Below are 27,850 nucleotides of genomic sequence, written 5' to 3' on the forward strand. Positions count from 1 at the left end.
CAGGCCGGGGCGCGGCGCACGTGCTCGGCGAGCGCGGAGGCGCCTCCCGGCATCCCGGGAGGAAGCCTGGCTGATGAAAGGCAGCTCCCAGCTCGGCTCCGACGCGGCCCCGGGAGCCGGCTTCCCTCTTGGCCCCGAGGCGAGCCCGGCGGGCGGCTCCTCCCGGTGGGGTGACCGCGCGGGGCCGGCCCGGCCCGGGGGCGGGACCGGGGAGGGCGGCGCGCGCCGCGGGCGGCGGGCGGGGCGCGAGCGGCGGTGCCGGGAGACTGAGGCGCGGAGGGGCAGCGTTGCCCCCAACCTTCCGCGTTCCCGGGCGGCGGTGAGGGCGACGGCGGCGGCGGCGCGGACGGGTGAGTGTGCGCGGACCCGGGGCGCGCGCCCCGTGTCTGGTCGCGAGCGCGGGCGGCCGCGAGCCCAGATTTGAGCTGCGCGGGTCCGGCTCTGCGCTGCAGCCTGGGCGCCTCCTTCCCGGCCTGGGTGGGCGCTGCGGGCCGCGTCCGCCTTCTTCCGGCGCCTTTGGGCCCGTTTCCCCGTGCGTTGCGTGGTGCTGCTCGCCGGCGACCCCTGCGAGCCGGTGGCGGGGGCACCGTGGGGCTGGTTTCGGGGGTGAGGGAGACCCAGAAGCAGCAGACCAGCCTTGAGGGCAGAACCTGGGGTAAGATTCAGCTGCTTAAGGCCAAGGCCAAATGTGGAGGAACATCCCAGGCTGGATCAAGCTCCGTTGCATTCTGGCTGTATCCCCCAACTGGCTCCTTGACCTTGGATAGTTCACTTTCGTTTCTAGGTCTTAGTTTCCTCCTGCGTAGAGTGGAGAGCTTGGAACCCTTGTCTCACAAGGCTTTTCCACCCCCCAAACTTCTGTGACAGACCCCCTATGGCCCCTTGCTGGGACTTTCCAGTTTAAGAAAAACAGAACCTGACGTGAAAACTGTAGAATTCCTCCCCTCCCCCAACACACACACGCACACACACACCCCTCAGAGAGGCACATGGTCTTTTGGGGGAGCTGGGCACGCAGTGTCTGCAGAAATGGAGACCTTTGCTCAGGGGAACTTTTAAGATACCTTCGTTTGCAGGGGCTTCCCACCCAGCTACGGTTAAATGGAAAGGCCAGTTAAATGCACAGTCAGCAAAGGGAGCTAAGGAAACTGGGGAGTGGATGACCAGTTGGTTGCAGGAACCTCAGGCTGTGCTCGATCCCTGGTTCTGTGCCTCCCTCTCATGTCCCCCAGGGCTGGTGTGGGGCGGAGCAGGATGGCAGCTAGCGGGTCAGCACCTGCCCTTGGGCAGTCTTGCCAACACCCCTCCTGCCCTCTGCAGCTTCCAGGGCCATAGGGTGAGAGCAGAGCCCGAGCTGCCCTCTGGTTTGTACCTCTCCCCACTTGGCAGTCTCTTCTCTCACTCCACCTGTGCCAAGCCTGGAGCCTCCTTCTCTGCGCCAGGAAGCATCCTGAAGAACTCTTCCCTCATTCCAAAGTGCTGCTGGCTCCTGCCAGATGGTGGTAGCCAGGAGGGAGAGCTGAACAGGGACTTAAGGTTTTACTTCTGGTTTTATAGAAGGCATAGGGCCTGGCACTAGAAGGTTCTTAGGGGATGACTGTGGAGTAGAAATAATGATAGCTATATTCCTTTTTGCTCTGTGCTGTTCTTGAGTGATTTAAGTATGAGCTCTTTAAGCCTCACAACAACCTAGTTACATTATTCCCATTTACATGTGGCAAAACTGAGGCCGATGTAAGTCACTTGTTCTGGATCATACACGTGGGAAGTGGCAGGATCCTGCAGGTTACTTTTATCCATGACACTAAAATCCTTCAGGTGAATGAATTCTTCTGATTGAGACTTTGTGGGAGGCTGATTAGGCCAACTGGGGTGCTGGGATTTCTTCCCAAAGACAATGCCTAGTTGTGGGATTTTGCAACTAGTGAACCTTCCATGCAATCTGGAAAGAAGTCTTTGCAGCTCCAGCTTGTGGGTGGTCCCTGCTGCCTGGAGGACAGAAGGTGGGCTCTTGGGGCCCACAGGCCTGTCTGAGACCAGTACGGCCTCTCTGGGCTACAGCCTCCTAGCTATGATGTGCCTGGGTCCCTTGTCTGGAAAATGGATCTAAGGATTCTATTTGTCTTGTGTGTCTGGGCCTTCGTTTTCTCTCCTGTGACGTGGGAGGAAGAAAAAAAAAAAAAAAACCTGCGAGGAAACGGGTCTATGGTGAGCAAGGTACTAGATGCCACACTTGTAGTTCCTTCTGTTATCCTCACAGCAGCTCTGTCAGGTAGGCCTCCCTGAACCCATTTTACAGATAAGGACAGCAAGGCTCAGGGAGTTAAATGCCTTGACACCGAATGTCCCAGAGCATGCGAGAGGTAAGTGAGGGTTCAAGTCTTGGTCCTTTGGTGCTAGAGGCCTTGCTCTTTTCATCACATTTTGCTGCGGGTATAAACAAGGCTCCCATGATGACTATACCTGTCCCGTACTCGGTCAGGAAGGGAAATCTCAGAAGCCTGGGAGTGGAGCCTGGTCAGCTCATGAGTTTCCTGTGGGTCCTTGGATGTGTCTGAGCTGGAGAAGATCCAAGACCAGGGGAAGTTCTCAGCTGAGGCCTCAGAGGCTCTTAGTTCCTTCTCCTCATTCCCTCTGAAAACATTTTTTTAGCATGATCAGCAAGACTGCAGTCAGAAGAAAGACCCAGGGTGGCTTTCCCTGGCCTGGAGGTGGCTTTGGCCTTGGAGAGCTGGAGAGCCCAGCCAGCCCAGGAACAGGCCTGAAGTGCTTTCCTGTGATGTTGTTTTCCAAAGGCAAGTGCAGCTGAGCTGGCTACTCCAGGATGAACCGCAGCCCTGAGAAGGGGAAGAAGTCCCGCTGGCTCTGCTATGGCCTGTGAACCACAGATGGACCCCGGTGGGGCAGCTGGCCCCTTGCCCACCACCTCTCCTGGCTGGAGCGCCCTCCCTAGTGGGAGCCCTCCTGGCTGGGGGCAAGGTAGGGTCATGACCCTTGATTCCTTCTCCTCTGCCCTCCCCTCCCCCTCAAGTTGCTGAGCTAGACTCACATAGTATGAGTGAGTGGAGGGGAGGGGAAGGGCACAGAAGTGGCTTTAGATAGGGGTGCACATTTGGGGATGTTTCCAGGCCAGTCTCTGTCATTTCTACCTGTACTCTGTCACCAACTCCTTAGATCGCCCTCTGCTTGGATCTCTGCAGTAGCTTCTTAGTGCCTCTCCTCCTTGCCTCCTCTATTCTCTGCGTGGCATCAGAGAAAGATCTTTTTTAAATGCACAACCAACCATGTCACTTTCTGTTTCATTGTTTCCCGCTGGGCTTAGCATGAAGATCTATCATTCACCAGCTCGCAAGGCCTGTTCTCTTAATGGCTCTTGCTGCTCCTGTTCTCTGTTGCTGCCATGCTGCCCTGTCCCAGGATCTTTGCACCTGCTGTCCCTTCTGCATGTTATGCCCTTTTCCTGCCTATTTTCCCTTGCTTAATTTCTGTTCACCCCTCACAGCTCAGTTCAGGTATCCATTCCGTGGAGAATCCTCTTCTGATGCCCCCCCAAGTTAGAACCCTCTGATATAGTCATTGACTGTAATTAAGTAATAACCTGTGTAATAAAGTATTCAATGTCCAGCTTCCCCACTAGAATGTAAGCCCCACGAGGACAGGGGCTCAGTGTTGCTTTGTTCACCCCTATGTCTATAGTACTTAGCGCATGGCTTGGCCCGTAGTAGATGCTCAATCAGTATTTTGTTGAATGAATGAATGGGCATAGCATTTTGCATTGTGGCTGGTTACTTAGGTGATAGGAAACTTAAAAACAAGGGTTCCTTTTATGGCTACTATTATTAGGAAAGCAGTTCACAAATACACATACACATACACCAGTAGAATGAAATGCAATGGAATAATTTGCCTTCAGCTCTTTGAAGACATTGCTCTACTGGTTTTTGGCAAGCCAGTTCTTGCTTCGTTATAGGAAATAGTTCCCCCTACCAGCTACCCCTCCCTCCCCTGCCACACTCCTTTGGTAGCTTTTCAGATCCTTTTTCTTCGATTAGGTGTAAAAACAAGTATTTCTAAGTGGAGGACTTGCAGTTCTTACTTTAAGGAACAGATGAGAGAGGTTATTGCCAAGAATCCAGGAACTCATGGTTTGAAAGGCAGAGACGCCGCGAAAGGTCTTTGCATTGCTCAGGCAAACACTTCCTCAAAATGCCAAAGAGAACCAGACTAGGGGACCAGTTCTCAAACTGCGTGCCTGGGCTCCAGATCAGCATGGGTTTCCCGCTCTGTGCTGTGCCATGGAGGGCTAGTCTGAGGCCCCCTGCAGCATGACTGCCTGCATTTTCTGTGCTACCCTTTTCCTCACTTCTTCTCTTTCTTACTTTCATTTCCCCTGGTAACACAGGGCAAGCTGGTCTCCTTTCAGAGGCTCTATTTTCTTTTCCATCTTATTGGTTTTCCACCTTCTAGGGCTCTCAGAGGGCTAAACAGAATCACTTTGTGAAGCCGAAAACCTGTGCCTGGTGCACTGTAAGGGCTTGATCCTTGGAAGCTATTATTTTTTTTTCCCATTTTTTAAATTAAAGTATAGTTGATTTACAATGTTGTGCCAATTTCTGCTGTTCAGCAGTGACCCAGTCATACATATATACACATTCCCTTTCTTTTGTTATCTTCCATCATGGTCTATCCCAAAGACCGGATATAGTTCCCTCTGCTATATAGCAGGACCTCATTGCTTATCCATCCTAAAAGTAATAGTTTGCATCTACTAGCCCCAAACTCCCAGGGCTTTCCACTACCTCCCCTCTCTCCCTTGGCAACCATAAATCTGTTCTCTCTGTGAGTCTGTTTCTGTTTTGTAGATAGGTTCTTTTGTGCCACATTTCAGATTCCACATATGATTGATATCATATAGTATTTCTCTTTCTCTTTCTGACTTACTTCACTTAGTATGAGAATCTCTAGTTGCATCCATGTTGCTGCAAATGGCATTATTTCATTCTTTTTATGGCTGAGTCATAGTCCATTGTATGTAGGTACCACCTTTGGAAGCTATTCTTATTTTATTGTTCTGTTTTATTTCTGCCTTCATCTTTTTGTTTATTTTCCTCGTTTGCTTATGTTTAAAGCAATTTTATCATTTTATCTTTCTGTAGTTTATTTGTATGAAGCCACCTTAAATCCTTTCTGGAACAAGGTGTGGGACGATAAAAACCAATACAACTAAATCAGTGTGGCTCTCTTGTAACTTACGAGCTCTGACAAGATGGCTTTTAGGTTATGACAACAATAGCAGCTAGTTCTTCAGCACCCATTTTGCACCAAGTGCTTTATTTTCATCATCTTAATCATTTGGAGACTCCCTGTGGTGGATATGATCATCCTCTAAGGGGATGGCCCGGGATTATATTGCTTCTTCAAGGGTTCTCTGTTAGTGAGAGACTGAGTTACAATTTGACTCCCAAACTATCTAGCTTGTGATTTCCCCATGTCATTTATACATGAAACATTTATGTAGTGCCTGCTGTATACCAGGCACTGACCCCAGCTCAAGGGATTCAATGATGCGCAAAACCAATGTGGGTGTAGATAGTCTGATGGAGATAATGGACTTTAATCAAGTAACTGCGTCCATGTGTGCTCCTCTTTGATGAGCATAAAGGAGACGAGCAAGTGGTGATGGGCAGATTTATCAGACAGATTTGACCTGTTAAGAGTATAGAGTGTCACGGAAGACTCCCTGGGAAAGGGGTTAATGAGCTGGAACACAAATGATGACTAGGCTCTAATGGCATGACACTAGGTGGATGTGTTCTAGGGAGAGAGGGGGAAGAGCATATGCAAAGGTCCTGGGGTGGGAGAGAAAACATGGCATGTTCAAGGAACCAAAGAGGCTGGGGTGGCAAGACACAGAATGAGACTGAGCCCTCAAGGGGAGTTTGGCAGGAGGCTAAAGAGTTTGGTTTTCACCAGGGCACTGGGAAGTTATTGAAAGTTTTACTCAGAGGGTTGGTATCATGTGATTTATGCTCTGGCCACATCGTAGGAGGAAGAGCGAGTTGAAGAAGCCAGGCAGGGTATAGGGAGAGGCGAAGGTAGCCTAGTCTGGTGTTGCAGTGAAGATGCCGAGGGGTACCTGGAGCTAGGAGGGATTTTGTCGGTCCTGTTGGCAGGGTCCAGGGATGGCCTGGGTCAGGGGGTGGAGAAGCGTTTGGGTGGGCCAGGATTGCCTGGAAGCAGGTCGTTTTGCTTTAAGTATTGCCTAGAGCTGGGCTCTGAGCCAGCAGATGGGATGTTTATTGTTCAGTCCCTTCAGTCCTGCCTCATTTTCTGAGCAACGGCTATGGAAAATGTGCTGAGATATCCAGCCTCCAGCCTTGCACAGCTGAATGCTGAGCTTTAGAATCTCAGGGCTGGGATTCCCCCCAGCACTGCCCTGGCTGCTGACTGGTGGCTCCTGGGGCCTTCAACGTGATGGAAGGATATCTCTCCTTTTTTCCAGAGTGACTCTTCTCAGATCAGAAGGTTAGGTGTCTTTCTGCTGCTTTTCCTCGCCGGGTGGGAGAGGCTGTCACTGTAGCTGGCCAGGCTCCAGCTCCTGGTCTGGCTTTATTGCAGCCCCCCCAGGGCAAAAGTTTTGATTGCTGCTATAATGAGCCTGAGTTGAAGTATGATTTCACTCAAATTCTGCTGTTAAGATGTCGAGCAAGTGCAGATATCCTGGGGAGGGCTCACCAATAAGTTAGCAGATTAGTTTTCTGTGGCTGCTGTAACAAATTCCACTAACATAGTGGCTTAGAAAACCCACAGTTATTCTCTTAGAGTTGTGTCGGTTAGAAGTCTGATACTGGCCTCCCTGAGCTGAAATCACGAGGTCAGTAGGGCTGCATTCCTTCAGGAAGCTCCAGGGCAGAATGCGTTTCCTTTCCTTTTCCAGCTTCTCAAGGCTGCCCACATTCCTTGGTTCCTGAAGCCTTCCTCCATTTTCAAAGCCAGCAACGTTCTCTCTATATATACCTTTTTCCCACAGTCACATCCCTCTGGCTCTTTTGCTGCTTCCTTCTTCCACTTTTTTTTTTTTTTTTTTTCCTTTTTAGGGCTGCACCTGTGGCATATGGAAGTTCCCAGGCTAAGGGTCAAATGGGAGCTGCAGCTGCCAACCTACACCACAGCCACAGCCACAGCCACAGCAGCTCTGGATCTGTGCCACATCTGTGACCTATACCACAGCTTGCAGCAACACTGCATCCTTAACCCACTGAGCAAGGCCAGGGATGGAACCCGAATCCTCATGGATACTAGTCAGGTTCTTAACCTGCTGAGCCACAATAGGCACTCCCTCCCACTTCCACTTTTAAGGATCCTTGTGATTATAATGGGCCCACCCAGATAATCTAGGATACTCACCCTATTTCAAGCTAGCTGATTAGCACCCTAAGTCAGCTGCAACCTTCATTTCCTTTGCCACCTAAAGTGACATGTTAGAAGGTTCAGAGGATTGGGGCTGGGACATCCTTGGGGGTGCACTGTTCTGCCTACCACATTGTTCTCTCTTACTTAAACTCTGAGCCCACTAGGGATGTAAATTGCTTGGTTGAGCTTCCTTCGAAGTGCTCAAGTGCTCAAATTAACATCTGCTAGATCGTGTCCTCAATGTAGTCAGTGGTTCAGTCTCTATTTAAATATCCTTTGTGAGGGGGAGCTCGCTCCCTCCCAGTCTGTGTGTGGCCAGCTCACATTCTTGGGCAATTCTTCCCTTTATGATCTTGAATAGTGTCCTAATAGCCTCTGGCCTCAGGTCTGCCTCCTGGGGGCTTTCTGGTCAAGGGAAGTCCTTCTTCAGTAGGTTTGAGGATGGCAAGTCCCCCCTTACCATGAGAATGTTCTTAAGGCAAAGCAAGTGATGCCATCCAGGTTGAGGCTCACTCAGTGTACTTAAGCTCAGCCAGATGAAGCTTCTGGTCTGCTTTCAGAGCTCCACAATGGCCAGGTCCTCACAGTTCTCCGGATTGACAATACCTGTGCACCTATCTCCTTCGATCTGGGAGCCGCAGAAGAGCAGCTGCAGACCTGGGGCATTCAGGTGAGAGCTGATTTACTACTTTTTTCTTCTATCCATCCATCCATCAATCCATCCATCCATCTATCCATCCATCCATCCATCCACCTGTCTATTCTGTCATCCGGTTATTCACAAAACTTACCTGTACTCAACATGGTAGAGGATATAAGGAAGATGTCTCTCCTTTCAATTAATTCACTCAACAGATGTGTGCTTTGAGGCGTTCACTCTGTGCTGGGTGCATAGCTGGGCACTGAGTACTGCAGAGCTGACTAGGTCCCAGTGCCTGGGCTCACCCTACTCACAGAGCCCAAGTGGGCGAGGTGGACATGCATCAGGTAAATCAGGGTTGCATCAGAGTGGGATGCACAAGGAATTGAAGATGTTCACAGGAAGAAAATGATAAACTCACTTGTGGGTACAGTGGTTATGGAAGTGTCCACCTTAAAACTAAAACGACCATTTATTTTGCCAGCAAAATGAGTTATTTTGGGAATAGCAGAAAATTGCAATTCAGGACAAGCATGCTGTAGCAAAAACTGGGAAAGTCTAGAGAAACAATGGAGAGGACCGTTCTTTTTTAAAGGTGAGAGGGAAGTTGTCAGGGGCTCTTAAACAGAGTCCACTGCAGGAAACTGGGGGTTTGAAGTGTAGTGGCTTGTCATTGGCTGAGTTATGACTGTCTGTCATTGGCTGAGCTGTTGCCAGGCAAGGAGAAAAATCTTCCTTCTTCCTGCTGAAATGGTAAGGTTGTAACTCCTGTTGGAAATGCAAGGTGATTCTCTTCCTGTTTGGAGTTGGCAGATGGCAATGAGTGGTAGGGCGTAAGAACACCTCCTTTTAGCCTTTCCAACTCCAATTTAAATGAAGGTTCCTTTACTCAATTTTCATAAAAGCTTTGTCGAGGAGCGGATAACTTCATCTGGGCTCTTGAAGGGAAAATAGGAGTTTTCTGGGTGGACAGGAGGAAGGGCATTTTAGGAGAAGGAACTGCTTCTGCAAAGGGAAGATCTGTGAGGAGTTCCCGTCATGGCTCAGTGGTTAACAAATCTGACTAGGAACCATGAGGTTGTGGGTTTGATTCCTGGCCTTGCTCAGTGGGTTAAGGATCCAGCGTTGCCATGAGCTGTGGTGTAGGTTGCAGTCGTGGCTCGGATCCCATGTTGCTGTGGCTCTGGTATAGGCCAGTGGCTACAGCTCCGATTCAACCCCTAGCCTGGGAACCTCCATACGCCGTGGGAGTGGCCCTAGAAAAGAGCAAAAAAAAAAAAAGAGATCTGTGAATTCATTAGATAATGCACTACCTTCAAGCATATAGTGATTTGAGGCATAGGCTTCCCAGATTCATAGATCTGGGTTCCGATCCAGTTGTGCTGCTCACTGCCTGGGTGACATTAGGCAGGTGACTTAACCTCTCTGAGCCAGTCTCATCATCCATAAAATGAGGACAATATTAATACCTATTATGTAGGGGGTTTTGTGCAGAGTAGAAATAGTGCTTGAGGAACACTTGCACTGGCTTTGGCACATAGTAAATATTCAATAAATTGTAGCTGTTGCTATTGAGTTCCCACAAGTGTGGTTCTGTCTCTTCCCAGAGCCCCCAGCATGATTTTAGGCCTTCATCTTCACTGCCCAGCGAAGATTAATTACAGAGGAGGAGGGGCACTGCTAATTGTACCCTGAAGATTAGAGCGTTTGCTTCTTTAAAACTGAATGGCATGGCGTTCCCATCGTGGCGCAGTGGAAACGAATCCGACAGGAACCATGAGGTTTTGGGTTTGATCCCTGACCTTACTCAGTGGGTTAAGGATCCAGCATTGCCATGAACTGTGGTGTAGACCGCAGACACAGTTCGGATCTGGCATTGCTGTGGCTGTGGTGTAGGCCGGTGGCTACAGCTCTGATTCGACCCCTAGCCTGGGCACCTCCATATGCCACAGGTGCAGCCCTGAAAAGCAAAAAAAAAAAAAAAAAAAAAAAAACAGCAAAACAACAAAAAAAAACCCCACAACTGAATGGCATTATGGTTTAAAACAACATTTTATCACTATTAAAAGAGCCCTTCTCAAGTTGACAGCACTAACCCCACATGAGCACAACAGCTGGTTTTTCTTCCCACGCCTGTGGACAAAAGAACATTTTTCTTGAACAGTTGTCTTCAGATGGGGGTTTTCTTAACTGATGAACAGTTTACATACTGTTCTGCTATGTTCCTAAATATCATCTTTAATGATTAAATTTGAGTTTCTTAAGCAATCCATTCTTGTAGGACCTTTATGACATTTTGTTTGGGCAGAAGATGGGAGTTTTTAGTACTTTGGACTGTCTTACTAGTTATTAATGCTGCAGTTTTGGCACCAGCACTGGGTTTGCCTACACTTAGATCCATATATCTATATAAGAAAGAGAGCAGAAGCCCCCAAAGATGTCCAGATAACATGTGCCTACATATTGTACATATCTTTATGTAAAGTACATATATAAATAATTGTCTCTGTTTTATTATCTTGTCTAATGTGCATACCACCTGTACATGGTGGTATGTACATGGTATCCTTATTTTACAGAGAAGGAAAGTGAGGCTCAAAGAAGTGGGGTTACTTGCTCCAGGTCACACAGCACACGAGGGACAGGGCCAAGGTTTGGATGCAGGCCTGGCTGACTCCAGGGCCTGCACCTTAACCCTTAGGATACCCTGGGTCAGCTGTGAGGTGCCGAGCCTTGGGCTCTAGGCTCCCTCTCCCAGATGTCCTCCTGGATCTCGAGCTGTCCAGCTTCCCAGGGATGCCCGTCCTTCTCTGAGCCAGGAGCTGTGCCACGTGATTGCCATTCAGCGCTCCGAGCTCCTCGTTCTGCCTTCTGGGGGAGCCTGGAATGCACCTCATCCTCCTTCCACGTGATAGCCACATGAACTGGAAACCACATGCCTGCTGGTGGGAAGGAAGCGGGGAGTGGTTCTCCGTCACTGACAGGTCTCTTTCCCTTGGGCGGCCAAGCAGGTCCCGGCTGACCAGTACAGGAGCTTGGCTGAGAGCGCCCTCCTGGAGCCCCAAGTGAGAAGATACATCATCTACAACTCGAGGCCTATGCGGCTGGCCTTTGCCGTGGTAAGAGGGAGCAGAGCCCTAAAGCACCGTTGAGTTCAGCATCGTGTCCTGGAGTCCGTTGGTGCGGGGAACGGGTTTGGGGACTGGAGGCCTGGCTGCCCAGGAGAAAGCAGAACACATGGGCCTGGGTTTGGTATGAGAGGAGATTCATGAGGGAGAGTTGTAACCAGGTCCACCTGTCGAGGAGGGGAGGTAGGGTTTACTGAGGACAGAGCTGGGGCCTGGGAATCTGCAGACCTGGACTCGATGAGGCTCTGGACTCGATGTCTGGCTTTGCCAGACTTTTCTCCTTTCTGGGACTGGTTTCCCCATCTGTTCAACAGACTGGTCCATTTCAGCTCAGTCATATATATATGTATATATGTATATATGTGTCTGTGTGTGTACATATAAACATATCTGGATACCTGCATGTGTACACACATACATATGCAGATACATACATGTGTACATACATACATATTTATGGCACAGCCAGTATTTGAACCCAGGCAGTCTGGTTTCAGCATCTGTGCTCTTAACTACTCTGATCTGCTGCTTTTCCATGTGTGTAAATGATCAAGGAGCACTCCTGACTCCCACGTCCTGCTTCTAGGGAGGGGAAGGGATCGCAACTAGCATTTATGAATTTCCTAAGAGGTGCTAGGTGGTTACATATGTTATCTTATTAACCTTTATAACAACCTTGTGAAGAGGGTGTTATTATCCCCATTTTGCAGAGGAGGAAATCGAGGCTCAGAGAAGTGTTATAACTTGTCCAAGGCTCCCAATTGTTGAAGGATCAGGCTTCTGACTCAAACGGCTATCACTTCCAAGCCTCCTGCCCTCTTCTGTTTTATTTGAAATCAGAGCATAAGCAGGGATTCGGAGTAGCTATTCTAATGCCTTGCCTCCACTTTGCTTTTGAACAAGGAGCAAAGGCTCTCACAACACCCCCCCCACCTCCCTCCCTGGCCCCAGTCGGTCTCCGACTGGCCCTGTGAGCTCTCTGAATCCAGGGAGGGTGTCAGAAGTGTCTAGTGGGTCCCTTGGGATGGAGCTGCTCCATTCGAGGACTGGAGGTCCCCACCGTGCCCTTTCTCTGGCTTCTTGCAGGTGTTCTACGTGGTGGTGTGGGCCAACATCTACTCCACCAGCCAGATGTTTGCCCTGGGGAAGCACTGGGTGGGTGTGCTGCTCGTGACCCTGGCTGCTGTGAGCCTGACCCTGACTCTTGTGCTCATCTTCGAGAGACACCAGAGAAAGGTGAGACCAGCCCCTACCTCGGGGACCCCAGCCAAGCTCCCTCCAGAAAGACTGGGTGGGCAGGAGAATCTCATGTCAGATTTTTCTTTTACCTGCTTCAAAGAGTTTCCCCAACCATGAAAATTCACCCTGGCCCACGGGCCCAGTGACTAAAAGAAATGAAATCACATGCACAATTAAATCCTCTTTTTTTTTTTTTTTTTTTTTTTTTTTTTGTCTTTTTGCTATTTCTTGGGCCGCCCCTGCGGCATATGGAGGTTCCCAGGCTAGGGGTCGAATCGGAGCTGTAGCCACTGGCCTACGCCAGAGCCACAACAACACGGGATCCGAGCCGCATCTGCAACCTACACCACAGCTCACGGCAACGCCGGATCATTAACCCACTGAGCAAGGGCAGGGACCGAACCCGCAACCTCATGGTTCCTAGTCAGATTCATTAACCATTGCGCCACGACGGGAACTCCTAAATCCTCTGTTTTCCTATCAAATCCCTGTGGGTTGTTTTTTTCTGGGAGCAAGGTGTGTTTTGAAGAGTCTGGGAGCAGAGATGGAGGCAGTTTGAGGCAATGGAGCCCTTTCATGAACCTTCTGCTGGGTGCTTCTGACGCCCTGTGAGCCTGGAGGGGGTTCCTGGGCCCACCTTGCAGCACAAGTACCTGGGGAGAGGTGGATGGACTCTGATCTGCTGTTCTGTTGACAGTTGTGTCTCATTTTATCCCATGATGATCCTTGAGGCAGAGAGCCGGTGATCGGGGTGTTTAGCTAAGTTGTCCCAATCCCACTGTGAGTGACAGGGTGGGGGTTCAAAGCCTGCACCCTCTGATTCCCCTTCTCATTCACAAAGGAGATCCATACCTCCCAGCTTAATGTATGGTTTACTCATTGTCTTCTGCTTCTTTAGTGTCTGTCTTTTGTCACTATTGAGCACATCATGTGTGGTAGGTTGTCTGTTAAACACTTTGCATATGTTAACTTATTAAACCCCCCAGTAAGTCTCTGGGTAGAGTCTTTCACATTCATTTTACAGATGAGAAACCCGAGCCCAAGGAGTAGTCCAAGCTCAGGCTGCTGCTAAGTGGCAGAGCTGGAATTCAAGGCCAGGATGCTCAGGTTCCAAGCCGTGTTCTAGGTCAATACCCAACAGTGTTGGCATTCTGTGGCTGTAACAGGTAACCACAAATGTCGTAAATGGCTTAAAGCAACAGAAATGTGTGATCTTACAGTCCGATCATTTAAAAGTTTGGCTGGGCAGGGCTGCCCCCTTTCTGGAGCCTCCAGGGGGAGAATCCGTGTCCTTGTCTTTTCTAGCTCCTGGAAGCCACCTGCATCTGTCAGCTTGTGGCCTCTTTCTCCGTCTTCAGAGTCAGCAGTGGTGGGTTGAGTCCTTCTCACTTCCTTGCCTCTGAGTCTTCTGCCTCCTTTTCCCACATTTAAGGGCCCTTGTGATTACATTGGGCTGTCTGGATAATCCGGGACAATCTTTTTATTCTAAGGCTACCTAATTAACAGTCAGTTCCATCTACAACCTTAATCCCTCTGTGCCACGTAACATAAATTCACAGGTTCTGAGCAGTAGGATTTAAACATCCTTGGGGGGGCTGTTATTCTGCCTACCACACTTCCACTGTCTCTCTAGCTGCTTAGGAAGCTTCCCCAGCACCTGGCTCAGGGCTGGACTTTGAGATCTTTAGCAAACACACCATCCTTGCCCATCTCAGGAGGAGAGGGTGGGATGTTGGGAAATGTGGTCAGGGTTTGGGGTCTCATCTAGTGCCTCTGCTCTCTGGGACAAATAGGAACTTTCTGGCTTAATCATTCTGAAATGCTCTTTGTTGGGCACTGCGAAGAGGCTGACAAAATAATGCTGCTCCTGGGCTTGGTTGATGCTTTCATGGCCCATGTGTTTGGCCTATAAAAAAGAAATTGAGCTGCCTGCCTCTACAGCAAAAAACTTCTCTTGGGGAGGGGGAGAAAGCCAAGCGTTCTGCTTTACTAGGAGCAAGCAAAATATCTGCCACCTGGCAGGTGCTTCGTGGATGCAGTTCAGGGAGTGCCTGCTGTGGCTCTCTGACTCTTTCTTCCTTTTCTTCCTTAGTCAGCTGGAGCCCCAGCAAGTACCAGGTAATGTGCTAGGCACAGGGCGTGGAGATGAACAGCAGCCTGTGTCTTTACTCAGGTGCAGCATGGAGATCCCAGGTGCCTAGTGACCCATCTGTCATCACTGCTGTTTCAGAGGAACCCCTCCAGGGTCCTTTCCTTTCTAATAATGCCCATCATTTAATGAGCACTTATTATGTGCTCTGTGTTTGGTGCCTGATATCTCTGCCTGACAACAACCTGATAAGGAGGCAAGATACCTCTGCCATTTACTAGCCCTGCAACCTGGGGTAATTTATGACTTAACTTCTCAGGGCCTTAGTTTTCTCATCTGTAAAACAGGATATTAAATGTAGCTCCCTCATAGGGTTGTTGGGAGAACTGGATGACTTAGTACATGTGACGGGCTTCTGACCCTACCAGGTATTACCTTAATGCTCACCAAGTATTAAGCTGCTGTGATTATTTACTTTTCACCAGTGGGGAAACCAAAGCTCAGAGAGGTTAAGTAGCACGTCTGTGGTCACACAGCATTCCTGAGGTCTTCCTCTGAGCCTCAGCTGAAGGACTTCTTTCTCCCCAGATCCCTCGTCACTTAAGACAATGCAGATCTCCCTTCTTGACCATTTTCACTCTTACTGTTTGTGTCCTGCCTGCATCACATAGCATCCTTGAGAGCCTCCACATTTGGTACACAGGGCCTTGTTTTCCCCTTGCGTGGGGCATTATTAGCCTTTCTCAAGATCAGAAAGCTTTATGAAGGCACGTAAGACCCTGCCATATATCCCCTACAGAGTAAAACACACCACTAGAGTATATGAGAAATTCCTAAAAGTGTTTATTTGTAGCCAACTTTGTACAGTGGGAAACATGATGTCCTCAGTTTAGTGTCATCATCATAATTGTATAACTAGGTGACATATATTGAGTGTTCATTCTTCCAAGTGTCCTACATGGATTAACTCATTTCATCCTGATTATAACCCTTATTATTAGGGGGTGGTGTCTCCAATTTAGAATGATGATATGCCGGCAGAGAGATGGTGAGCAATTTGCCCAAGGTTGTACAGGTAGTTAGAGATGGAGTCAGGATTTGAACTCTTGGTGGTGACAGGGCTAATAATAGGCAGACCTTGGAGATACTGTGGGTTTGGATCCAGACCACTACCATAAAGTGAATACTGCAATAAAGCAAGTCACACGGATGTCTTTTTGCCATTTCTTGGGCCGCTCCCTCGGCATATGGAGGTTCCCAGGCTAGGGGTCGAATCGGAGCTGTAGCCGCCGGCCTACACCAGAGCCACAGCAATGCAGGATCGAGCCGCGTCTGCACCTACACCACAGCTCAGGGCAACGCCGGATCCTCAACCCACTGAGCAAGGCTGGGAATCGAACCCGCAAACTCATGGTTCCTAGTCAGATTCGTTAACCACTGCGCCACGACAGGAACGCCACACATGGATTTTTTTTTTTTTTTTTTTTGGTTTGCTACTGCATATACAAGTTGTGTTTGCACTATACTGTAGTCTATTAAGTGTGTGAAAGTATTATTTCTAAACAAGCGATATAATGCTGTTGGTGTTCCCGCTATGATGCAGTGGGTTAAGGAACCGGCATTGCTGCAGCTGGGCTGTAGGTCATGGCTGGCACTCAGATTTGATCCCCGGCCCAGGAACTTCCATATGCTGTGAGTGCAGCCAAAAAAAAAAGAAAAAAAAATGCTGTTGGAAAATGGTGCCATTAGACTTGCTCAACTCAGAACTGCCACAGACCTTCAATTTGTGAAAAATGCAATATCTGTAAAGTACAATCAAGTGAAGCCCAATAAATGAGGTATGCCTTTAGTGGCATTCCTGGAAAAATACGATGTATTTTAAAACCCATTCAGGAAACACTTTAGCTTTATATAAAATGGAGCCAGGTTGGCCAGTCAGAGAACTATAAATAGATTTTCTATGTGTGTCCACATCCTGTGAGGCATTTGGGGTTCAGGGAGCCTGGGGGACAGTTCTTTCATGTGTGGGATTGTCTCTCAAGGGGGGTGGCCCACAGTGGAAGGCATGTGTTTAGCATCCTTTGTCCTCATCCCTAACTGCCAGCATGGCCTGTCCCATACCTTTGACAATCATAAGGGCCTTTTCACACTTCCAAAAGCCCCCTAAAGGGATCCTGCCTCTTTTGGGGACCATGGTCCTAGACTGGACTGCCTTCTAGTTTTTGTGGGATTCTTCAGAGTTTTGGGTCCTGTCACCCTTCCTTTCTTCCCCTCCCCCACCTGCTTAGCACTGACTTGGTCAACCGAATCCATGGCATCGATCGGTTCTGGTGGGAAAAGAAGGAGACAGATTCCCGGAACCCCCTTCAGAGGGCCAGGCACTAGGCTAGGTACTTCGGAAAGTAGGTGCTTTATTTCCACAAGAGATGCTCAAATCCCTCCAACCCCCTCTCTTCCCGCAGGTATGTGTTGCACCCGACTGTGTCCTGGGCAGTGGGTGAAATGCTTCACACGTAGTCTCAGTTAAATCTAAGGACCACGGGCACTCTTCATCCTTAGTCTACGACTGAAGATAGCAAGACTCAGAGAAGGGACCCACTTCCCTGCCACTCTGCCGGGAAGTAGCAGAGCTGGGCTTTATCCCAGGGCTTTCTGACCCTGCTGAATTCATTGTCCCAGCAACCCCGCAGTCCCTTTAATAGGGGAGACAATGAATGTGTCTCGCAGACAAGGATTGACCAGTGGTGTCAGGTGGGTCAGTGCTGACATTTGTCTTTTGTGGGGGACAGGGGTTGCACCCATGGCATATGGAGGTTCCCAGACTAGGGGTCGAATCGGAGCCACAGCTGCTGGCCTACACCACAGCCACAGCAACATGGGATTTGAGCCATGTCTGTGACCTACACCACACCTCATGGCAACACTGGATCCTTAACCTACTGAGTGAGGCCAGGGATCGAACCTGCGTCTTCATGGATACTAGTCAGATTTGTTACCACTGAGCCACAGTGGGAACTCCTGGCATTTGTCTTACAGGCCAACACCAACACGGACCTAAGGCTGGCGGCTGCCAACGGAGCCCTTCTGAGGCACCGGGTGCTGTTGGGGGTGACGGACACGGTGGAAGGCTGCCAGAGCGTGATTCAGGTACTGTGTCTTGGAGTGACCTCTCCTGTGGGTGTGCTTGGGCCTGGCCTCCCAGTCTGCCCACTGTGTCCTGGAGTCTGCTAATGGAGACAGTGTCAGCAGCCCTTCCCTCTTCCCTGCTCCCTTGTTTCTTTCTGGAGACTCCTCTCTGGGTGTGACCAGCAGCCTAGAACCAGATATGAAGATACCTTCGCCACTGCAGATAGAGGAGGGGGAGCCCCATGCAGATACACAATGCCCAGGACGGTCTGGAATCTATCTGAGATGCTCAGTGACTTAGGAGCAGTGGGGCTCCAGTCATTTCGAACAGGGCTTGACAGTTCCCAATTTGCACACAAAGCTACTTGTCTATCAGCCATCCAAAGGAGGCCTCGCCATGCGAGGGAGCCCTGGGAAAGAGCAAAATGGTGTGCTCCTGCCAGACACCAGGATGAAGCTAGTGATTCTCAGAAGGGCAGGCCTCGGGCAAGAAGGCAGGAGGTAGCGCTGGCCCCAGGGATGAAGAGTTAGTTCCAGGTCTGGCGGGCTTTGGCCTCAGCAGTCACGGCTGCCTCTCTCCCCAGCTCTGGTTTGTCTACTTCGACCTGGACACCTGTGTGCAGTTTTTGTCTGACCACGTCCGAGAAATGAAGATGAGCCACGAGGTAAGATACCTTAACTGAAAAACAAACCAAAGCATAAACCCGGAGGCTAAATTGTATAGATTGTATTACTTCAATGTGGGGAAAATGTCTAAGGAAAAGTTACTTGAAAGGAAGAATACCTCTGTGGGAGTCACAGTTGGTTTTGCCTAGGGAGTTACAGCTGTTTTTCTCTTCCTTTTTAACTAATCCCTTGTCGTTCCACATTTTCTACAGTGAGCATATATTTTCTTTATAATTATAATAATAAATGAGATTGTAATTATCAATAATAATAAAAAATATCCCAGCAGAAGAAAGACCATATATTTACTTATTTATTTTTAAATTACTCAATGAATTTAGTACATTTATAGCTGTACAATGATCATCACAATCCACTTTTATAGGATTTCCATCCCACAACCCCAGCGCATCCCCCTTCCCCCCCAAACTGTCTCCTTTGGAGACCATAAGTTCTTCAAAGTCTGTGAGTCAGTATCTGTTCTCCAAAGAAGTTCATTGTGTCCTTTTTTCAGATTCCACATGTCAGTGAAAGCATTTGATGTTGGTGTCTCATTGTCTGACTGACTTCACTTAGCATGACAATTTCTAGATCCATCCATGTTGCAAAAAAAGCCGAAATACCATATATTTAGATGACTTTCACTTGTTCAAAATCTCAAACATTTCGAAGAAGAACAGGGAGATTTTGCTCCAGTTCCACCGAGGGGGGAACTGAGGCTCAGAGAAGCCACGGAGTGGCTGGTGATGAGGGGTTTGGAGCCCAGCCCTCTTGTCCTGAGCCCTCTGCTTCTTCCCTGGAAAGCTGTAGTTGGACTTGAAGTCACTGAGCCAGCCCGTTTGTTCCTGTGTGGCTTTGGGCAGACCTTGGAGCTCCAGTTTGCTCATCCGCAACATATGGATAAAGATTCGCACATCCCAGGCTCCTTTAAGGAGCAGATGAGAGCAGGGATGGGAAAGTGCTTCTGATCATACTTTTTGCAGGGAATTATCTGCTCTCAGCAGTGTGGCTCTGCTGCCAATTCTGAGGTCAGCATCTGAGTCTGTAAATTGTCCAGCTGTCCTCTGTGGGTCTGCAGCTCAGGAAGCCACCTGGCCTCCTATGTCCACCCAACTTAGGACACCACCAAGCCCCTCTCTGTTTCCTTTGCAGTCCTTGCTGAGAAGCAGATTGAGCCAGCTGTGCGTTGTCATGGAGACTGGGGTGAGCCCGGAGGCTGAGGGGCCAGAGAACCTGCTGGAGGAAGCTCCTCTCCTGCCCAGCAGTCCTGGTCCCACGGAGAGGCCACTCATGCAGACCGAGCTTCGCCAGCTTGTTCCTGAGGCTGAGCCGGAGGTAACAGGCACTCGGGTCAATCAGGGCCTCCCTCCCTCACCCGGTGTCTACATGGAGTCCGTGTGGGGCTCTCCAGTTCTAGAGTCCTGGGGACGTTGGTTTACCAAGTTGGTAGGGACCATACACATTTTCTAGCCTACTAGTTTCCATAGTTTTTTCCTCACCCCAGCACTTTAAAAGATAACTTAGGAGTTCCCATCGTGGCTCAGTGGTTAACGAATCTGACTAGGAACCATGAGGTTGTGAGTTCGATCCCTGGCCTTGCTCAGTGGGCTAAGGATCCGGTGTTGCTGTGGCTGTGGCGTGGGCCAGTGGCTACAGCTCCAATTAGACCCCTAGCTTGGCAACCTCCATATGCCGTGGGTGTGGCCCTAAAAATACAAGAGAAAAAAAACTTAAGGTGTTCTCCTGTGGTGTAGCAGGTTAAGGACCTGGCATTGTCACTGTAGTGGCTTGGGTTGCTACTGTGGTGTAAGTTCCATCCCTGGTCCAGAAACTTCCATATACTGTGGGTGTGGCCAAAATTATCTATTTTCCTATTATATATATAAAGGTATAGGTATGATATTAGATATATATTATATATATAATATAATATCTACATTATAACATTAGATATGTAATATATCTAATACAATATCTATATTATAATATTAGATGTATATATTTTAGATATATAATTAGATTTTATATATTTTATATATATATAGATGTATATGTATAGATGTATCTCTATCGATCTATCTGTATCTTGGTATTCTTTTTGGTGGTTGCATTGGATGTGTAGCTGCATGTTGATGGATCATGGCCTACCTCACCGTGAACATGTTGATGAATCTCTGGGTCATTTTAAAATCTATTTATCAATCTATTTATCAACCGCTATTATCTATCTATCCATCTACTGAAATTGTGGTTGGATATTTAAATCTTATGCATCTCTGTTGAATCCCATTTCCTCCTGCGCCATCATTCTTTTAGGGCCTGCCACCCAAGCTGTCTGTTGGGTATGGCCAAGAGCTGGTAGACCAGAAGTCTGGTAATGTGGTTTGCAGTTTGTGCTACCCCCTTCTCACTGTGAAGACAGACCCACTGTATGGGAGGCATGCAGTACAGGGTGACTTCAGGCAGGGTGTGATGCGGGAAAGCCCTTGCATTTTCATTTTAGCCGACAGATTTGAGGATTAAAGATCTGAACCAGCCCCAGCTTTCCCTTTTGCATGAATGGGCAGTGGGGTCCTTGCAAGTAGGACTGTTACAAGAGAATGATAAATATATTAATCTCATCAAAGAGCTGAAAAGATTGATAAGGTCACATTCTTTCTTGTGCATGCATGTCTGGGTTTATGTGAAATAGCCTATTAACTATGATGGGTCTTTTAAATTATTTTCCCAAATCCATTCAAACCAATAGTAATACAATTTCCTGTCATGAATATCAAGTCTCAGTGTGTGTGCACATGTTTCTAAAGTAGCTGCCCTTATAATGTAGCTAAAGAAAACACAATAGATATCCAAGACTCAGCCTGGGCCAGACTGTCATATTTCAGTAGGAACCCAGTGTGTGTGAAAGGCAGAGAAATAGTTATAATGACTTTTTACATTTTTACAGATTTTTATCATGCATAAAATTCTTTAGCTCACCCTCTGAGGTATGGATTATTTTCCCTTCTTCCTTGATGAGTGAAATAAGCTTCCAAGAGGTCAGCTGACCTACTCAAGTCCAGGGCAGAAGCCAGCCCTACCGATTCTCAGTAGGACAATTTTGCTGGCACAGTTCTTTGCTTCTTATGTTATTGATTCTAGAGTAAATGGGTGAGAAGACCAATCTGAGTTAGTAAGTGATAGGCTGTTTGAAGTTTTCAACATTTTTTAGCACCAAGGGTAGCTCCAAGGAAGCACTGATCCTACTGAGGTAGATGGAGTTTCTGCCTTTCTGAATAATGATAATGGCAACAATATTGATGACATTTATTGAGCACTAGGTATTGGGCTTTTAGCCATAAATTCCTTTAACCCTCACTCCAGCTTACCCAGATGGATGCTGTGACATTTCCCTTTTTTACTGATGAAGAAATGGACTCAGCAAGAAGAAGGGAGTTGCCTGGGTTCTGTCCATGTGGCTGAGCCAACACTCCCACTTGCCCCTTTTTGATTCGAAAACCCATTCCTTTTTTTTTTTTAATGATTTTTATTTCTTCCATTATAGTTTGGTTTACAGTATTCTGTCAATTTTCTACTGTACAGCGAAGTGACCCAGTCATACATACATATATACATTCTTTTTCTCACCTTATCCTCCATCATGCTCCATCACAAGTGACTAGACATATTCCCTGTGCTACACAGCAGGATCTCATTGCTTATCCACTCCAAAGGCAATAGTTTGCATCTGTTAACTCCAGACTCCCAGTCCATCCCACTCCCTCCACCTCCCCCTTGGCAACCACAAGCCTGTTCTCCAAGTCCATGATTTTCTTTTCTGTGGAAAGGTTCATGTGCGCTGTATAATAGATTCCAGATATAAGCGATATCATATGGTATTTGTCTTTCCCTTTCTGACTACCTTCACTTAGTATGAAAGCCCATTCTTGATCACCACTATGCCCATGTGAACAGCCTGGGTGTAACCCACATATTACTTCATTACCTTCAGACTGGACACAAAGACTGGGAGAGACCTCAGTGTCACACCTAAGGCACTGAACGAAGCCTCTTCCCTGGAATCAAAGCTGCCAGATGGGTGGATGAAACTTTAGAGACTGGATATATTAATAAGAGCATGCAATTAATACAAGGTTTTAATTTTTTTTTTTTACTCTTAATAATATAAAATTTATCACCTTAACTTTTTTTTTTTTGGTTCTTTTAGGGCTGCACCCATGGCATATGGAGGTTCCCAGGCTAGGGTTCGAATTGGAGCTACAGCTTCCAGCCTACACCACAGCCACAGCAATGTGGGGTCTGGGCTGCATCTGCAATCTACACCACAGCTCACGGCAACACCAGATCCTTAACCTACTGAGTGAGGCCAGGGATCGAACCCTCATCCTCATGGACACTGGTCAGGTTTGTTAACCACTGAGCCACAACGGGAACTCCTCACCTTAACTGGTTTTAAGTGTACGATTCAGGGGCATTGAGTACTTTCACATTGTTGCACAACCATCACTGCATCCACTTCTAGAACGTTTTCATCTTCCCAAATGGAAACAACATGCCCCTTAAATATAAACTCTTTTACATTCCCCAGTCCCTGGAAACCACGATTCTATTTTCTGTCTCTATGAACTTATTGCTCTAGGTGCCTCATAGAAGTAGAATCATGCAGTGTTTGTTTCTTTGCAATAAATCCAATTTTGATAAGCAAACTTTTGCTATAGGAGTACTTATCTGAAGCAATCCAGCAGTTACTAATGTCACCATAGCAGTATCCCCCCCAAACTTGACTCCATTTATTGATGATTTTCTTTTTTCTTTTCTTTTCTTTTTTTTTTTTTTTTTTTTGTCTTTTCAGGGCCACACCTGTGGCATATGGAGGTTCCCAGGCTAGAGGTCTAATTGGAGCTGTAGCCACCGGCCTACACCACAGCCACAGCAACGCAGGATCCGAGCCGCCTCTGCGACCTACACCACAGCTCACAGCAACGCCAGATCCTTAACCCACTGAGCAAGACCAGGGATCAAACCCACCACCTCATGGTTCCTAGTCGGATTTGTTTCCACTGCACCATGACAGGAACTCCTACTGGTGATTTTAAGTGAATTCCTTTGACCTCATGGACTTCATAGAGTCACAGGCATTTGAAACTGCAAAAGGCATGCACTTGGTTGGTATAAACTGATGGTAATTTCTCTGGTACTTTGTCTCCCTAGTTTTTTTTTGTGCATGTTATTATCACCTATTAGCAGTTAGGTTACGCACCTTGGAGATGAGGAAACTGAGACTGTAGGAGCCCCACAGAGCTCCAGCCCCAGCTGGAGTCCCTGACCAGGCTAGGCATCTTCCAAGAGCCCCAATGAGGGCGTAGCTGGGTTCTTCCTAGTAAATATCCCTGCTAGTCCAGGGCTGTGTGGACTGCCTGGCTTCCCCCTCATGTATTAGCCACTTCCCTGTGGCCCTCACTCTGTGTCCCTGCCTCTTCCAGGAAATGGCCCGGCAGCTGTTGGCAGTGTTTGGTGGCTACTACATCCGGCTCCTGGTGACCTCCCAGCTCCCCCAGGCATTGGGGACACGACACACGGACTCTCCAAGGATTCCATGCCCCTGCCAGCTCATAGAAGCCCACATCCTGGGCACAGGGTGCTGCCCCTTCCTGGCCAGGTGACCTCAGGATGAAGGTACTCATCTTCCTCCAAGACTGAAAGTGAGAAGCTGGGGAAGCCTCAGGAGCCCAAGGTGGCCGATGGCGAGCCCCAGGTGAGGAGAGAAGCATCTGAGACCCTCTGAGGGTGTCAGTCACATCAGCAGCGGGGAGGTTGTGCTCACTCCAGGACCCTGAGCACAGATGGCTTGTTGACATCCTATGCTGACCCCTGGCCTTTCAGAAGCCGATGGTCCCACTCTGAGCCACTTTCTGTGCTGTTTAGAACTGTGAGCATGGATGGAAGGGCCACTCGCCCACCCTTTTCATGCCTGGAGAGCCCAGGAAATGTGAAGATGACCAGACTGGGCTGAACCCGTGTCCAAAGCTTGGTCTCAGGCAGCGCTTCCATCCCCACCCCACTTCATGTCATGTGGGGAAACTGAGGCTCAGGGAGGACACTGCTCTTTGTGGCCTTGCTTTGGGCCCCTTAAACTATGAGACACTTCTTCCCAGTTTGAAGAAGTACCTTCTCAGAATGTTCTCCATTTTTAAGTTGTTCTTTCCCTGTGCTTGATGGAAAACAGTGGCACGTGGGCTTGTCTGCTAGCACACAGGCGTTTAGGAGACAGAAGGAAGAAACACCCGAAGGAAGAAACTAATGGCACACGGAACGGCTAATGTGAATATTTGGAAGCGAAGCGCCTGAACCCGTCCGATTGGAGGACTTATTTTGTTCAAGGGCATGCATGCTTGTGGGTGTGGTTTCTTACTGCAGCCGGCAAACAGCAACCCTTTCCCTAACACTAACGCTGCCCTGGAATGAAGCATAATGTGTCCCTCACGGAATTCTGTAAAGAGCTCAGAGGCTTCCAGGTGCTCTGTGTCTGAAAGAGTCTAAAGACCCATTATTCTCTCCGCCCAAATCCAAAAGCCCCAGCCTGGCATTGAAAGGTTTCTCAATACCCAGGACCTGGCTTTCATCTGCAGTTTTGGCTTTATCTCCCATAAAAGTCCTTCATAAATTGAAACTCTTTCCTGGATTGACAAAACTGTTCCTTTGCATCTGTTTGGACTCCTCTGCATGCTTTAAACATTTTTTTTTCCAGAAATTGAGGTATAGTTGACATAAAAAATTATGTAAGCTTCAGGTATAGAACATAGTGACCCACCATTTTAAAACGTTATTCTCCATATAGTTATTATAAAATATTTGCTGTATGCCCTGTGTTGTATATCTCTGTAGCTTATTTATTTTGTATATACTGCTTTGTACCTCCTAACCCCCTCCCCCTATCTTGCCCCTCCCCCTCCTGTGCAGGCTTTAAAGCCCAGCTTTATTTTCCCCTCCTTCAGGAAGCCTTTTAACCCTGCCATTCTCTGCCTCCTTTAAATTCTTGATGTAGCTGCTGCCTTTACTGATGTTTTATGTTACCGATTCTGTTTTCCTGTACACATGCCTATCTTTCTAGCTAGACCATAAGCTCCCCCAGGACAAAAGCTGCACCCTGTACTTTCTGTGCATGACTTGGACCTCTAAGGAAAAAAAAAAATCCTGTGGATTGAGTACTTTGTCATCTCTATTGTAGCTTTTACGCATTGCTCTCTGTACTCAGTTGAATGATGAGGTTGGCACAGACTGGGATTCTGGTCCTAAACTGCCACTTTTAGCTGCATCACTTTTGGCTGGTGATGTAGTTTACACATCTGTATAATGGGTAGATTGGATGATTCTTAACAGCCCTTCCAAAGCCAAAGATCTAGGAATTTCCAGCTTTTTCTGCTCCATTCTAGCCCTTGGCCTTTCTGTCTGTTATGCCTTTATCTACATGTAGAAAGGTTCTGTAGCCCCACACAGATGAGGTGCCCCAGACCTGACACGCGGGCTTAGCTAGCCGGAGACTTGGGTTTTCATCCCAGACCTGCTGCTTCCTAGCACTGTGACCTTGGCTAGGTTAACCTCTCTAAAGGTCAGTTCACTCCTTTATAAATGAATCTGGTGCACATAAAATGTCATTATGCAGGTAACTTACCATGTAAGAGATAAGTCTGACTGTTTGCTTTCTCCGGGCCAAAGAAGATAAATCATCTGCATAGACCAGCCCTTGGAAATGGCTTTTTCAGGCATTTCTCTTCAGCTAATTCTTTGGGCAGCTCTGCTCAATGAGAATTATTCACGAAGGTGATCACTGTCTTTCTCACCTGCCACAGAGGAAGTGTGGGCTGTGAATATGATCAATAGAAACCCACATTTTTCCTCCAGCTATAAAGCCCTGGTAAGTATCATAACAAAGAAGGAAAATGTATGTATTTTGACAAAAGAATGGGTTTTGTTTTTTTTTTTTCATTTTAAGCCTTCCTTAAAGTGGGGTTTTTTTTTTTGTTTTTTTTTTTTCTTCATTTAAAGCCTTCCTGGATGTGCTCTTTCCTGCATTTTCCCTCCTTTAGAGTTTCTGATAGTCTCACCTGGTGGGTGAGGCATTCGGATACATTTCTGTGCATTGAGAGCCCCTCCTTTTCCTCTTTTAGAAAATGCTGTGATCTCTGTCTTGCCTACTTCACAAGGTTGTTGTGAAGCTGAGATTCTGCAATAGGGCATGTGCTATTTTAAGGCTTTGTGTTAATGAGAGGCATGGCAATGGTGAAAATGGTGCCATGTCAGGAAGTAGGAGCAGAGAGCTTGGATTCTAGAGCCCCTTGTGTTCCAGTCCAAAGTTTGCCTCCTGGGAGCCGCCTCCCTCCCATCCCTGGGTCTCACTACTCAAGTATGGAATAGGGATAAGTGCACCTACCTGGCAGGTGTCTGTGGAGATTAAATGATATGAAAAACAGAAAGTGTTTACAACTGTGACTTGCAGACTTGAGTAAGAGCTCAATAAACTGTTGCTATTATTGTTGTTTCTTTTTCTTCTCACTATGTCTTATATGCTGTAGATCCCCAGCATGTTTTTGTGGATGACGTAGTTCATTAACAGTTAACGTTTGGGAGTCCCCGCTGTGGTGTGACAGGATCTGTGGCATCTCTGGAGCGCTGGGACGCAGGTTCGATTCCTGGCCCAGCACAGTGGGTTAAGGATCCGCTGTTGCCACAGCTGTGGTATAGGTTGCAGCTGCATTTCCAATTCCACCCCTGGCCTGGGAATTTCCATATGCATCTGGAAAAGATTCCAGCCAAATCTCTCTCGAATTCAGTACTGGAAACAGCCTAGCAGGGAAGTTAAGAACAAGCTGGTTGGTGACTTTGGGCCAGATGCTCACCCTCTCTGTTCCTCTTCTGCCTCCCTTTCCTTATATATTAAATGGGCTGTGTGACAATAGGGAGGAGTCATTGCAATGGTGCATATAAAGAACAAGGCCTGGTTTATGGCATGGTCCGTAGTAAGGGCTCTGTTACCCAATGACAGCTTTTCTTCTGCAGTTGCTGCTCGCTGCTTTCTACCTGTACCAGCTTGTGCAAGCTTTTACTTGCCTTATTCAAATCTATATCCTTAATGATTTGGGTCGGTAGGATCTATCAGTGACCAAGGGAGGAAAATTTCCAACTAGAATTATCTTCTGTTTCTCCTTTTACTTTTGACACTTTTTTTAAAAATTACGTAATTTAAAAAACTGAGATGAAATGAACATACCAGGCATTCCCATCGTGGCTCAGTGGTTAATGAACCCGACTAGTGTCTATGAGGACAAGGGTTTGCTCCCTAGTCTCCCTCAGTGGGTTAAGGATCCAGTGTTGCCATGAGCTGTGGTGTAGGTCGCAGATGTGGCTCAGATTCAGCGTTGCTGTGGCTGTGGCATAGGCTGGCAGCTATAGCTCTGACTGGACCCCTAGCCTGGGAACCTCCATATGACATGGGTGCGGCCCTAAAAAAAGACCAAAAAAAAAAAAATTAACATACCATGACATTCACCA

At 47.9% G+C, this 27,850-nt stretch overlaps 1 protein-coding gene across 2 annotated transcripts; it reads left to right on the forward strand.

Moving 5' to 3' along the window:
• TMEM268 (transmembrane protein 268) lies at positions 218-27,532 on the forward strand. Of its 2 annotated transcripts, none has more exons than XM_013993790.2 (9): positions 218-350; positions 2,796-2,979; positions 7,974-8,083; positions 11,065-11,172; positions 12,268-12,417; positions 17,546-17,656; positions 18,220-18,300; positions 19,454-19,636; positions 23,785-26,832. In XM_013993790.2, exons 2-9 carry the CDS (start codon positions 2,871-2,873, stop codon positions 23,962-23,964), a joined length of 1,032 nt encoding a protein of 343 aa, XP_013849244.1. In that variant the 5' UTR covers positions 218-350; positions 2,796-2,870; the 3' UTR covers positions 23,965-26,832. The 2 variants fall into 2 exon arrangements, with proteins under 2 accessions (XP_013849244.1, XP_020923696.1); XM_021068037.1 differs by lacking the exon at positions 218-350 and adding an exon at positions 428-655 and having other exon boundaries at positions 23,785-27,532.

This window comes from Sus scrofa, chromosome 1, assembly GCF_000003025.6.
Source record: "Sus scrofa isolate TJ Tabasco breed Duroc chromosome 1, Sscrofa11.1, whole genome shotgun sequence".
Taxonomy (NCBI): Eukaryota; Metazoa; Chordata; class Mammalia; order Artiodactyla; family Suidae; genus Sus; species Sus scrofa.

Excerpts from the sequence above, each read along its gene's own strand:
- TMEM268 (XM_013993790.2), top strand. The coding sequence starts at position 2,871 with ATGGCCTGTGAACCACAGATGGACCCCGGTGGGGCAGCTGGCCCCTTG. Across the intron at positions 8,084-11,064 it reads TGCAGACCTGGGGCATTCAG|GTCCCGGCTGACCAGTACAG; the intron begins GTGAGAGCTGAT and ends GCGGCCAAGCAG. Across the intron at positions 17,657-18,219 it reads GCTGCCAGAGCGTGATTCAG|CTCTGGTTTGTCTACTTCGA; the intron begins GTACTGTGTCTT and ends CTCTCTCCCCAG.